The sequence below is a fragment of the Sminthopsis crassicaudata genome, chromosome 1 (genome assembly GCF_048593235.1).
Source record: "Sminthopsis crassicaudata isolate SCR6 chromosome 1, ASM4859323v1, whole genome shotgun sequence".
Classification (NCBI taxonomy): domain Eukaryota; kingdom Metazoa; phylum Chordata; class Mammalia; order Dasyuromorphia; family Dasyuridae; genus Sminthopsis; species Sminthopsis crassicaudata.
The window spans coordinates 390171132-390183892 of NC_133617.1; the positions used below are offsets into that span (position 1 = coordinate 390171132).

A 12761-nucleotide genomic window follows, 5' to 3' on the forward strand; every position below is an offset into this window, starting at 1 on the left:
CTATGCCAAACAAAGGTCCTTTGGCCTGGCATGGTCCTGGTTTTGGCCTCTGCAAGACGTGTGAGCAGAAATCTATTTTATCTTGGCTGGGGATGGAGGAAGTTTGAGTTGAAATCAGACAGAAATCTTCCAATTGAATAGAAGATTTCCAGTTGAATGATTGTCCCTGGACTAATCTTCAACGCAACAGAGGGTGTAACAGAATGAAACTACTTATCTTGATTCCTTTTGCCAGAAGAGCTCCTCAAGAGTTCAAGGAGAATTTCCCAAGCATTCCTCCCAAAATCGGGGGACAGAAGCAGGGAGATAATTTAATCCACTTCCTGTCACTGATAAGCTAATTTTATGTTCCAGAGGGGTAGGATTGAAGGGTAGTCTCAGGAATTTGATTATCACTGACCAGCAGATTATGTATCTGACACTCAGCAGTATGTAGGACAATGTATGTAAGACCAAAAGACTTAGAAACATTGACAGATTGTTAGAACAATAACACTCTAAGGTCAGGGGACTTTAGGATTACTGTTGTTTCTTAAATGAAAAGGTACCTTTAGTGCCCTAAACTCTTGTCAGAATTGCTAGTAAACCCATTGGTAGCCATTGTTTTTTAACTCTTTTGAATGAATTTACAAAGAAGGAAGTTAAATTAGATTAAGAGCAGAGACTACTTATTATCCTGCTCAGTATGCAGCCTAGGGCCTGACATGTGTAGGCATTTTATAAGTATTTGTTGAATTTTTTTTTTATTATTATTATTAATTTTTTAATAATAACCTACTTTTACATTGCACTTAAAAATTTTTTTATATACATTATCTTGTGATCATCACAACTCTGAGAGATAGGTACTATAGGTTTTGTTATACAAATTGAGGCCCACTTGTCTTCATGAAATAACCACTCCATGGTCACATGGCTAGTAAGTGCCAGAGATAGAGTTCAAATCCAGGTCTTGTAGACTCTAAATCTAGTTCTCTATTCACTACTTCTTACAATCTCTCTTTTTTTCAAAGGTTTGATATTGGAGGTGCTAGCATGATGGTTAAATGGGACCAATAAATGTGTTTTTAGGCAGATCAGATTAGTATTGTCTAAGTGACAAAATCCAAAAAATAGTAGAGGAAATTTAAACTGCACTGTATCGCTGACATGAAGTACATCTTTTCTCCTTTTGGTTGTTATAGAATTTCTCCTTCCTCTCACAATTTCTCTTCTGTAATTTATTCTCTTCTTCAACTTCTTTTGATAAGAAGCCCTGCTTCTTAATTCAAAATGAATGACTACAAAGGACCAAGGACAGCCCTCTTTGTAGTGGCCAGAAACTGGAAACTAAGTGGATGTCCATCAATTGGAGAATGGCTGAATAAATTGTGGTATATGAATATTATGGAATATTATTGTTCTGTAAGAAATGACCAACAGGATGATTTCAGAAAGGCTTGGAGAGACTCATATGAACTGATGCTGAGTGAAATGAGCAGGACAGGAGATCATTATTTACTTCAATAACAATATTGTATGATGATCAAATCTGATGGACAAGGCCCTCTTCAACAATGAGATGAACCAAATCAGTTCCAATAGAGCAGTAATGAACTGAACTAGTTACGCCCAGTGAAAGAACTCTGGGAGATGACTATGAACCACAACATAGAATTCCCAATCCCTCTATTTTTGTCCGCCTGCATTTTTTATTTCCTTCACAGGCTAATTGTACACTATTTCAAAGTCCAATTCTTTTTGTATAGCAAAATAACTGTTTAGACATGCATACATATATTGTGTTTAACTTATACTTTAACATATATTGGTCAACCTAGCATCTGAGGGAGAGGGTGAGGGGAAGGAGGGGAAAAGTTGGAATAAAAGATTTTGTAATTGTCAATGCTGAAAAATTACCCATGCATATATCTTGTAAATTTAAAAAAAAAAAAAAAAAAAGAAAAAAAAAGAAAAGGAGGACCAAGGAATGGGGGTTTTATTTAAATAGCTAAGCATTAAGCCATTGTGGTGTTTTGGAACAAGAATTCCTTAAAGCCATGTATTGTGGGTTTTTATTTTATTTTGAAGGTTTTATATAACATAACACTTAATGTAAATAACAGCTAAAGAATCTCTGATGGAAAAAGATTTAATGCAAAATATTTTTTTAATAATAAACAGCTACATTAAAAATGTTCATTTAACATAGCTTTTGCTTGTTTGGAACATAAGTATAGCTCTTAGAATCAAAGCAAAAATACATATTTACCTGTCAGGAAGTTGTCTAATCCAGTCCTAATTTTTTAGATAAGGAAACTAGGACCCAAAGAAGTGAAGTCAGTTGCCTGGGACCATACAGCTAGTTAAATGTTTTAAGGCAGGATTTGAGCCCAATTATTTCATACTTCAGGTCTGGCACTCTTATCACCAAGAACAACAAAATATATAGAAAAGTTCAAAATATATTAGTCCACTTATCACTGACTTAGGACTTTGGGATCATTCCAAATAAGTTAAGAATGGTTATAGCAACACAGATAACTTTAGGAAGTAACATTTGAGTAGAAATAATAATTGGAGAACTGCCACTTTAAACAGCCCTGGAACATTTTAGAAGGAACTTAAGTGTTCTGTACTGTGAGAATGCTCACTATTCTGCCTGCCTTTTTTATGGAGTTTTAAAACTTTTTGTTGATGCAAAATTTTTTCTTACCTATTTTTAATACATTTTGCTTCTATAAAGAAGCTTTATTTTGTGGTGGTAATTTTGAAAACCAATCACTTAGGCTATGCTTATTTTAATGATCAAGATTTGTTTAACATCACATTTGATCAACTTCTGAAAGTATAGAAAGATAATCAATTCTTTGGAAGTAAAAAATAGAATGGTGTAAATGTAAGTACAATTAAATTCTCATGAAATTTTTTTCCCATTGAAGTCATATTTGCAGGAACAAATTGAGGATCTAACATTTCTTTCCTCATTGTGCACTTGTTTTCTTCCTTATTTTGATTCCCAGGTCTCTTTGTTATTTTCCTTCTCATTTCTGTGTTCGTTAAATCTTGTTCTGACTTTCCTTCTCCACAAATCCCTTATTTTTTATTCTGCCTCCCAATCCAACAATAACATGAATTCAGTTCACCATACAGAAGGCTCCCAAATTTATATATGTATTCCTAATCTCTCTTCTGAATTCTAGTCTCACGCACACATTGCATGCTGGATTCATTCTGGACATACCCACATAACTGACCTGTAGGCATCTCATAAACAGCATGTACAAAATAGAAACTCACATCACTCTGAAAAACTCTCTTCTTCTAAATGGCCCCATTGCTAATGACAATACTATCATCTTTCTAGCTACCATATCAAAGTCATTCTTGACTTTCTTTCTCCCTCAACCTCCATATCTAATCACTTTCCAAGTTGTCTTTATTCTATCTCTGCAAATCCTCTCATCCATCCCCTTCATTCTATTCACATAGATTCTCTCCTAAGTCTAAAAGCATTTAGAATCTTTCATCTGCACTGTTATAATGCTGCCTACTTTCTCTCTCTTCCCAACTTTCTCTCCCATCTTTAGTGATAATCCATTGTCTCAAGGAAAAAATAATAAAATCCTCATTGTCACATTTAATGTCTTTCATTATTTGCAGCCACTTTATATTTCCAATGTTATTTCATATTGCTTTTCTTCAGATACTCTTCATTTTAGTCACACTGGCTTACTAGCCTTTTCCAATACATTGTGTGCCATTTTCTGCCTCCCATGCTTCTATATAATTCCCCCACCATCCCTTTTCACTTCAGCCTAGTAGAATTCCTTGAAAGTACAGATTGTTTTTGAATCAGCTAATTTATCGCAAGTCCTCACTCCTTGAAATGACTTAGTATACACTTTACCTTTTGTTACCCCAGTGAATTTGTAAGCTATTTAAGGACAAATTCTATTTTTCTTTATATCACTGCTCCTGATTTTGATACTTTGAATGTAGGAGCTTAATGAATGAGCTAAATCATAAATTTTAATGTTTTATAAAATGAAGTTTATTTCAAAAATATAATGTAGCCTTTTCCATTCATAATTACTTTATGTGCCCCTATTTTAAATATAATGAGAACGTCCTGTTTTTAATTTGAGAGGTACCTTATTTGAGGGAAAGAACTGGTTTGAAATCTTTCAGGGCATAGTCTATATATAGCTTACTTATTTAGGTTGTAGATATTCTATTTTACCTATATATTGAAGTTAATCGCTTTATTCAGTGTTAATCTGAGTAAGTAATTTTTCCCTTTAGCTACAAAAAACAAATTGTACTGTCTTGTACAAAATTGACATGGTAGTGATGTAAAAAACATGGTCATTGTATTGTGTATGTTTCGTTAACTTTTATTCTTTGAATTCTAATAAATGTAAAGTAAGTGATTTAGTCTGATTAGTTTTCAGATGAATAAAGAGATTATTTAATGTGAAATATTATATTTTATCAATGATATGTTTGTATTTTATACTAGTCAGATAATTTTACATTGAGCTAAGTGATCAAGTAACTGTTTTATTGATCAAAAATACTCAAAGGTAAAATAATTCCTTTTTATTTTCCATAATGAAGAAAATTGAAGAAGAGTTGACTAAGGAACAAATATGTAAATGAAATTATAATAATACTTTCTAAGATGTTTAAGAATTGGATATGATTTTTTGTTTTTTTTATTTTGCAGATGCCCTTATTTACATCGGACCACTGGGGACACTGAAAGAAAGTATCATCTCAGATATTATAAGACTGGTACATGTATTCATGAAACAGATGCTCGTGGCCATTGTGTGAAGAATGGACTCCATTGTGCCTTTGCTCATGGCCCTCTTGATCTTAGACCACCAGTATATGATATAAGGTGAAATAATCTTTTTTTCAACTGAGTTGTAATTAAACTTGTCATTTGTATAATTGTTCTATAATGGTTTGTATAGTAGAACCAACTATAATGTCACTTTTAAAAAATGATCATTTATCTAAATAGTCACATTTTTGAGAGTAATTTTATTTTTTTATAAAAATATTAAGTTCTAATACTGCTGAATTTAACTGCAGGGAACTTACTAAGTATACAAGATTGTGAGATAATATATCTAAGAGAAGTTAATTCAAAATCCATTCTAATATGTAGGAATTAAAATCTTTAATAAAGCTTTTGGGAGTCATGTCATATGTGGGATTCCAAGAATGTTGGGAGTTTTCCTTGTCAAGATATCTGCTAATGACTTCACCTTTGACTTTAGGGTTCTTAAGAGTAACATAAAAAAATGAATTGAAATACTTTATTTAGGGAATTTTAAAGAAAAGGAGTCTGAAGATTTAACATTTGTAAACTGACTTGTTGCTTGGTTTTAGGGAACTTCAGGCACAAGAAGCCTTACAAAATGGCCAACTTGGCAGTGGTGACAGCATTCCTGATTTGCAACCTGGAGTCTTAGCTAGCCAAGCAATGATAGAAAAAATCCTTGGGGAAGATCCCAGGTGGCAAGGTAACATTCTGTCATTCAGCCTCTTACCTCTTGCTGCATCTATCTTTGTGAAGGTTTTGTTGAGTATTTAATCATAAAGGTGAATTGAAATTCACTGAGCCATCCTCAAAATAAAGTCTTTCTATAATTTGGAAGTATATATTTGCTCTAATTCACTATTATCTTTTTAGACCATTTGGGAGTGGGGAGAGTTTCCTAGAATTAGAGGGAAATTTTTTTACTCTTACTATTGTTGATAATCTTTGTTTTCATCTGTGTGGTACTTTTTCTACTATACTGTTGTCTCTGTTTTGCAATTACTTTGCCATGTAGATATATTACAGGGCATGATAGAGGCCTTCTTGTCTTTTTTTTTTTTTTTTTTTTTTAATCTCAAGGTATCAGAGTACTACTCACCTTTACTGTAAGTTTTATCTCTTTTTTGATATTAATTGAATCTTTACCTTTTATAGTCATACCTGTTTCCAGTTACGTCTTTTATTCCAGCTCTTAAATATAAGTCCTTGGTAACAACATGTTTGTAACTTTTTTGCAATTATATGTAATTTTGCCATTGCTCTTGGAGTGAGATTTTTTTTTAAATTTCAATAGTATTTTATTTTTCCAATTACATGTAAAGATAGTTTTCAACAAATTTTTTCTTTTTTGCAAGGCATTTGGGGTTAAGTGACTTGCCCAGAATCACACAGCAGGACAACATTCATTTTTATAAGATTTTTGAGTTCCAAATTTTTTCTCCCTCCCTTCCTTACCTTCCCTCTCCCCAAGTAATCTGATGTATGTTATGTATGTACAATCATTTTAAACATTTCCATATTAGTGATGTTGTGAAAGAAAAATCAGAACAAAAGGGGAAAACCACAAGGAAAAAAAGCCAACAACAAAAAAAAGGCAAAAAGAGTATGCTTTGATCTTCATTTAGTCTCTGTAGTTGTCTCTCTGAAGGATGGCCTCCATCCCAAGTCTATTGGAATTGTATTGCTGAGAAGAGCTAAATCTATCATAGTTCATCACAAAATCTTGCTGTTACTGTGTACAGTGTTCTCTTGGTTCTGCTCATTTCACTCAGCATCAGTTTATGTTAAATCTTTCTAGGCTTTTTTGAAATCAGGCTCCTCCTCATTTCTTATAGAACAATAATATTCCATTACACTAATATTCCATAATTTATTTAGCCATTCCCCAGTTGATGGTCATCCACTCAATTTTCAGTTTTTTGCCACCATAAAAAGAACTACTATAAATATTTTTGCACATGGGCCCTTCCCTCTTTTATCTCTTTGGAATATAGACCTACTAGTGACACTACTAGTCAAAGGATATACACAGTTTTATAATTATTTGGGCCTAGTTCCAAATTGCTCTCTAGAATTTGTCTCAAGTTTAAAAAAATAAAATAGGAGACAAGGATCTCAGCTGAGAGAGGGAGTCATGACAGTTTGAGGAAGGATAAACAAGTTTGGAAGAACTTGTGTGGTGAGATAATGAGTTCGTGAAGGAGGCATGAAAATATTATTAGTGGCCCAGCTAACATTATGTTACATAAATTTGTAATGTTTGCAATTAGTATAGTTTCATGATTTTTTTCTAGTTTTGTTCAGTGGCACATGTATGGGAATGAAGGTGGCAGATTATGGGAGTGATGTAAAGACTAAGATTTAGCCATATTCTGAGGGGTTAAGAGTCTTAAGAAAAGAGGACAGTGTGGAATTAAATTAGTTGAAGGATCAAGATGGGGAATAGAAAAGTATGGTTAGTGCATGGGTGATGGCTTGGGGAGAGCGCTGAAGGGATTGAAGATTCCTTTGGGTATGGAGAACAAGGTTTGGGGTTGTGACATAGAGGTAAGAGTAACTAAATTCTGAGCAGGAAAGGGAATTTCAGAGATCATGAATATGTATGTGGAGCATCTATGGATAATGACAAGATCAAAGATACGAACATTTTTGTTGTGGGATTGGAGAAGAGCATAGGAAATGAGTAAATTAAGGAACAGTGAGATTGGCATATGTGAGGGATTGTCACTGTGTATTGAAGTTCCCTAAAATGAGAGCAGGAGGCTGCAAAGCCAGGCACTGAACTTTTGCAGAATAATTTACTTTGTTTTAATGCCCCTATTCTAGCTAATAGATTGTGATCACATAAGGGCTTCATCTCTCCCATTTGCATTATCCTCCAAAGATATGCTGCAATAGCATCCTTAATGTTTTTGTCTGGTTTTTAGCATTCTCTTACTCAAAAACTTTTGAGTGACCTTTTATTTACTATAAGATTAAATACAGATTCCCCCCCACCCCCCCTGAGGCTGAGGTTAAGTAACTTGCCCATGGTCACACAGCTAGGAAGTGTTAAGTGTCTGAGACCAGATTTGAACTCGGGTCCTCCTGAATTCAGGGCTGGTACTCTATTCACTACACCACCTAGCTACCCCCTAAATACAGATTCTTTAACCTGTTATTTAAAGTCCTTCACAATTTCACTTCAACTTCATTGAAGGAATCTTTTCAGCCTTATTTCGTTAAGCTTCTTTTTATGCACTCTAATATTCTAGCTGAACATAATTATTTGCTTTCCCCTGCTAAACATGATATGGGATTTCTCCCTCTTCAATTATTATTGTTACTTTGCCTTTTTACCTTTGCCTTTTATACAGTCGGTTTTAGATCATACTTCCATTTCTGTACATGTCTTTTTCTTTACTTCCTTCTTAGAAAGTCAGTTTGCTTTAGAGTAGTGACTGGTCTTGAAGAACTGATTTTGAATCCTGTCCTAGATAATTATTAGTTTTGTTGCCCTAGTTTAGTCACTTAATCTATTTGAACCTCAGTTTCTTCATATGGAAAATTATAATCATACTCTCTCACAGGCTTGTTTTAAGAGTTAAATGAGTAAAACATTCATCAGGTACTTTGTAGATCTTCAAGTCTATGGATGGATGAATAAATGAATGAATGAATGAGTGAGTGAAAAAAAATTAATCTTTACTATATATATCAAACATTGTGTTAAGTCTTGTAGATATAAGTAGACTGAGACACCATATCCAAAAATTTAATCTGATTATGGTTTTTAGATTAGGAGACTATAGAAGAGGGAGTAAAGTGAGTTATACCTGGTACTTTCCTAAAATCAGGTTCTATATGAAACATTTACCAATAAGGAGAATAGAGGGTCCAAGGTAGAAGCAAAGCTATTGGTGAGAAGAGTGTGGAGAAAGGTAACCAGAGAGGAGAAATGTTAGCTAATATTATTATTAACACCATGAACATTGTATTACATTCTTTTAGAGCTGGGACTATAGTTTGTTTTTAAATTCCTAGTGCCTAATAATAATAATAATAATGATAGCCAGTACTTAAATAGTAGTACTTTATTGGTTGCAAAGTATTTTGCATCCTACATTCTCATTTGATCTTCACCACCTGACAAAGTAGGTGCTTTTTTTATCCCCATTTTATTTTTTTAACATTTAATATTTTTATTTTCCCCAGTTACATGTAAAACAATTTTTTACATTTGTTTTTAAAAGTTTGAGTTCCGGATTCTCTCCCTTCCTTCCCACCCCCAACCTCATTAAGAAAGCACATGTGAACTTACGGAAAACATTTCCATAAGTCATGTTATGAAAGAAAACAGATTCTCCCCTACCTCAAAAAAAAAAATCCTCAAGAAAAAGTTAAAAAAAAGGAATTTAGAGTATGCTTCAAACTGTATTTAGATACAATCAGTTCTTTCTCTGGTTACAGAGAGCATTTTTTATTATAAATCTTCAGAGTAGTTCTTGGATTATTGTAGTTTTGAGAATAGCAAAATCATTCATAGCTTTTCTCCCTATTTTACAGATGAAGACAAGAGAAGCTAAGTAACTTGCCCTTAAAATCACACAAGAAATGATTTCTGACTTAGGATATGAATTCAGATCATGAATTTTTTATCTACTTTACTTCTTAAGTTCAGCCTCCCATCCACTGTGGTACTACCCACCTGCCCAATACATCAAAGATGTTTTAATTGAATTAACATGAGTTCTTCATATTTAAAATAGCCTCAAATAACAAATCCTCCACCAGAAAATGGAGGAGGTAGTATTTTGTCATAGTTTAGGAATTATAGTGGATTTTTGAAGATCATTTCCAATAGAATATAAACTTTTAAAGTTATTGTCAAGTAAGAAAAGCTTTAAGGTCAGGCCCTCTTCACAGACTTAATGTCTTTCAGCTGTTGACTAGCTTTGCTAAATGTGGAGAGGATTATCAGAAATAATTTGGCTTCCAGGTGATGCATTTTCTCAGGAATGGTAGCTTATACAGGATAATTTCTTGAGGTCCAAAGTGGTCATCTTTGGTAGAGGTGTAATACCCATCCTGATGGAATCATGGCATAACCTGAATACCATATAATTTTTAAAAAATGGAATAATTTTTCCACATTTTCATTTTATTTGTTTCATTCCAGTTTTCATTATTTCTCTTATAAAGCACTGTGCTATAGCAAAAAGAATATAGGGATTGGAATAGGATTTGCATTCTAATCTTGGCTGTCCTTTTCTTAACTGGATTGCCATGGGCAGGTCACTTGACCTCATTGAACCTTGATTTTCTTAGAAAAGACTTGCATTGCTTCTCTACCTTTATATTTTCATTAGAGCAGTTGTATTTGTACTTCTCTTTCTTGTTAAGAAGGAAATGGAATAAAAATACTTTGTGGCTATAAAGCAGTATGTAAATATTATCTATTTTCAAAGTTATGAACTAATTTCAGGAAAACAGATGTTGGAAACCTTCTCCCCCCAAATAGTCATCAAAACCTTTAAGCAAAATAGTGCAAAAAATTCATTGAGAACGATTGTGCATGTCTTCATTTGCTTCTCATGTCTTTTTGTCTAGAGCTGTTGTTTCATCAATGTAGTAAAGTATCTGTGAGGAATCTCTCTCTGCCAATCAAATCAGTTCTGCAGCTCTAGATCTATCATCTAGATCAGTTTTTTTGCTCTAGATCTATCATTTAGTTGATTTTGGGAAACTCTAATGTGGGAAACCTCCTCTCATCCCCAATTAATGCAGATATACATTTCCAACTAGTCTGTAGTATAAAGACTTGGCCTCCAACTACTTGCTCATGGTCTCATAGCTAGCATGAATTACAGGCATATCTTGAACACAGAGAGTCCACATTGCCTCTACTCCTCCAGTCCAACTGAACATTCATTCCCCTGTTCAGAAACTCCATTAGGTCCGTATTGTCCCTGAGATGAAAAACATTTAGCATTTCAGGAAAGAATCCAAGAATGTGAGATGTGTTAAAGGTACTCAAAGGTCATCTAGTCCAGTATGTTCTTTCCAGACAACTCATTCTATTTCTCCATAGTTCTCATTGTCTCTTCTTATTGCTTTTCCTTATTGCTCCTGGTTTGGTCCTCTTTGATCAAACAGAAGGAATTTAATTTCTCTAGAGGAGATACTTAAAGACAGCTGTCATGGGCTAAAAATGCCTAGTTCTTTCAACTAGTTCTTATATGACATGGATTCATATCTCTTTACTATTTTCTTTGTTCTTTTCTGAATACTCTCTAACTTATCAATATCCTTTTTAAACTCTGTTGAGAACTAATGTCATGTGAGAGCAGGATTCAGATATAAGGTGATTTCCTATATCTGGAAGCTATGCCCTCTTTAATGCAACCCAATATCAAATTAGTTGAGATTTGTTGGTTTTTTTTTTTTTTGTTTTTTTTTTTTGTTTTTTTTTTTTGGCTGCCATATCACACTGCTGGCTAATATGAAGCCTGTATTCTACTAAAATCCCTCAGATCTTTTTTAGAACCATGCCTTCTTCATCTTGTAAAGTTAATTGTTTTCTTCATAACTATATATAGGATTTTACATATTGAATTTTATCTTACTAGATACAATCCAGTGTTCTATCCTGTCAAGATTTTTTTTGGATATGGGTTGTCATCCAATGTGCTAGCTTTCTGTCTTTTGCAAAGTTGATGAATAAACTGTTTCTTTAATCTAAAGCAATTGATAAAAATGCTAAATGGAACTGGGTGAGTATAGCCTAGAGTGTTGCTGTACCATAAAAGCTACATATTGAGACATCCAAATAGTTCCAAATCCATTGACTATATTGTCTAGTAACTAACTCTCCACTTTCTCTTTAAGAATAATATTGAAGTAGAACCAGTAGAACTTGTACACACTAATATCAAGGTTATGTGATGACTAAATATGATAGACTTAGCTGTTCTCAGAGCAGTGCAGTAATCCAAGACAAATCCAATAGACTGGGTAAAAATGTCATCTGCAAATAGAGGAAGAAATATGGAGACTTGATATGCATCAAAGCAGCACTTTTTTGTGTTTGCTTTTTCTTAGTTTTTTTTCCCCTATTCTGAGTTTTCTTTCACAACATGATTAATATGAAAATTTGTGTAAGGGAAGGAGGGAGAAAAAAATTTGGAATTCAAAATTTTACAAAAACAAATTTAAAAAACTATTTTTATGGGGCAGCATAGTAGCTAGAGCACTGGCCCTGAAATCAGGAGGACCTGAGTTGAAATCCAACCTCAGACATTTACTACTTCTTAGCTGTGTGACCCTGGGCGAGTCCCTTAACCCCAATGGTTTCAGCGAACAAAACAAAACAAAAAAACCCTATCTTTACATGTAATTGGAAAAATAAAATACTATTGAGGGGGGAAAAAAAGAATAATATTGAAAGGTTTGTTAAAATCTAAGTAAACTATATCCATGGCATTGCCCTTTTCTTCTAGTTTAGTAATCTTATACACATTGTAAGTGAAATTAGACTTGACCTATTATTTAATTAAGCCATTTTAGCTTTTTGTAAATCATTCCTTTCTCTTCTAAGTGTTCACTAACCATCTCTTTAATGATTCAGTCTAAAATTTCCCCAGAAATTGAAGTCAGACTCACTAGCCTGTAGTTCTTAGACTAATCTCTTCCCTTTAATGGGACACTATTTGGTCTTTTCTTGTAATGCTGGAGAAACTGAACAAGATAGATTAGAGAGTATTCAATACAGAATTTATTAAATGGAGAGATTTACTGGGACCAATGGATCCATGGTTGGTCCCAGGGCTGAAAGAGACTATGGTCTCAAAGAATCCAGGCCTGAATATCAGATACAGCATTCTTTTATGGGGTAACAAGAACAATGGCACAATAAGGGAGGTATCTGGATGGGGAAGATCTAATAGGGGGAGGGACCCAGGATGAGGAT

At 33.7% G+C, this 12761-nt stretch overlaps 1 protein-coding gene across 9 annotated transcripts in view; it reads left to right on the top strand.

The window, feature by feature from the left end:
• The window catches only part of UNKL (unk like zinc finger), a 129384-nt gene that overhangs the window by 41914 nt on the left and 74709 nt on the right, over positions 1 to 12761 (top strand). For all 9 annotated transcript variants that reach the window (XM_074279659.1, XM_074279661.1, XM_074279662.1 and 6 more), the window contains 2 exons: positions 4709 to 4885; positions 5383 to 5516. In XM_074279659.1, the coding sequence (XP_074135760.1) occupies positions 4709 to 4885; positions 5383 to 5516 (311 nt within the window). The remainder of the gene's footprint in view (positions 1 to 4708; positions 4886 to 5382; positions 5517 to 12761) is intronic.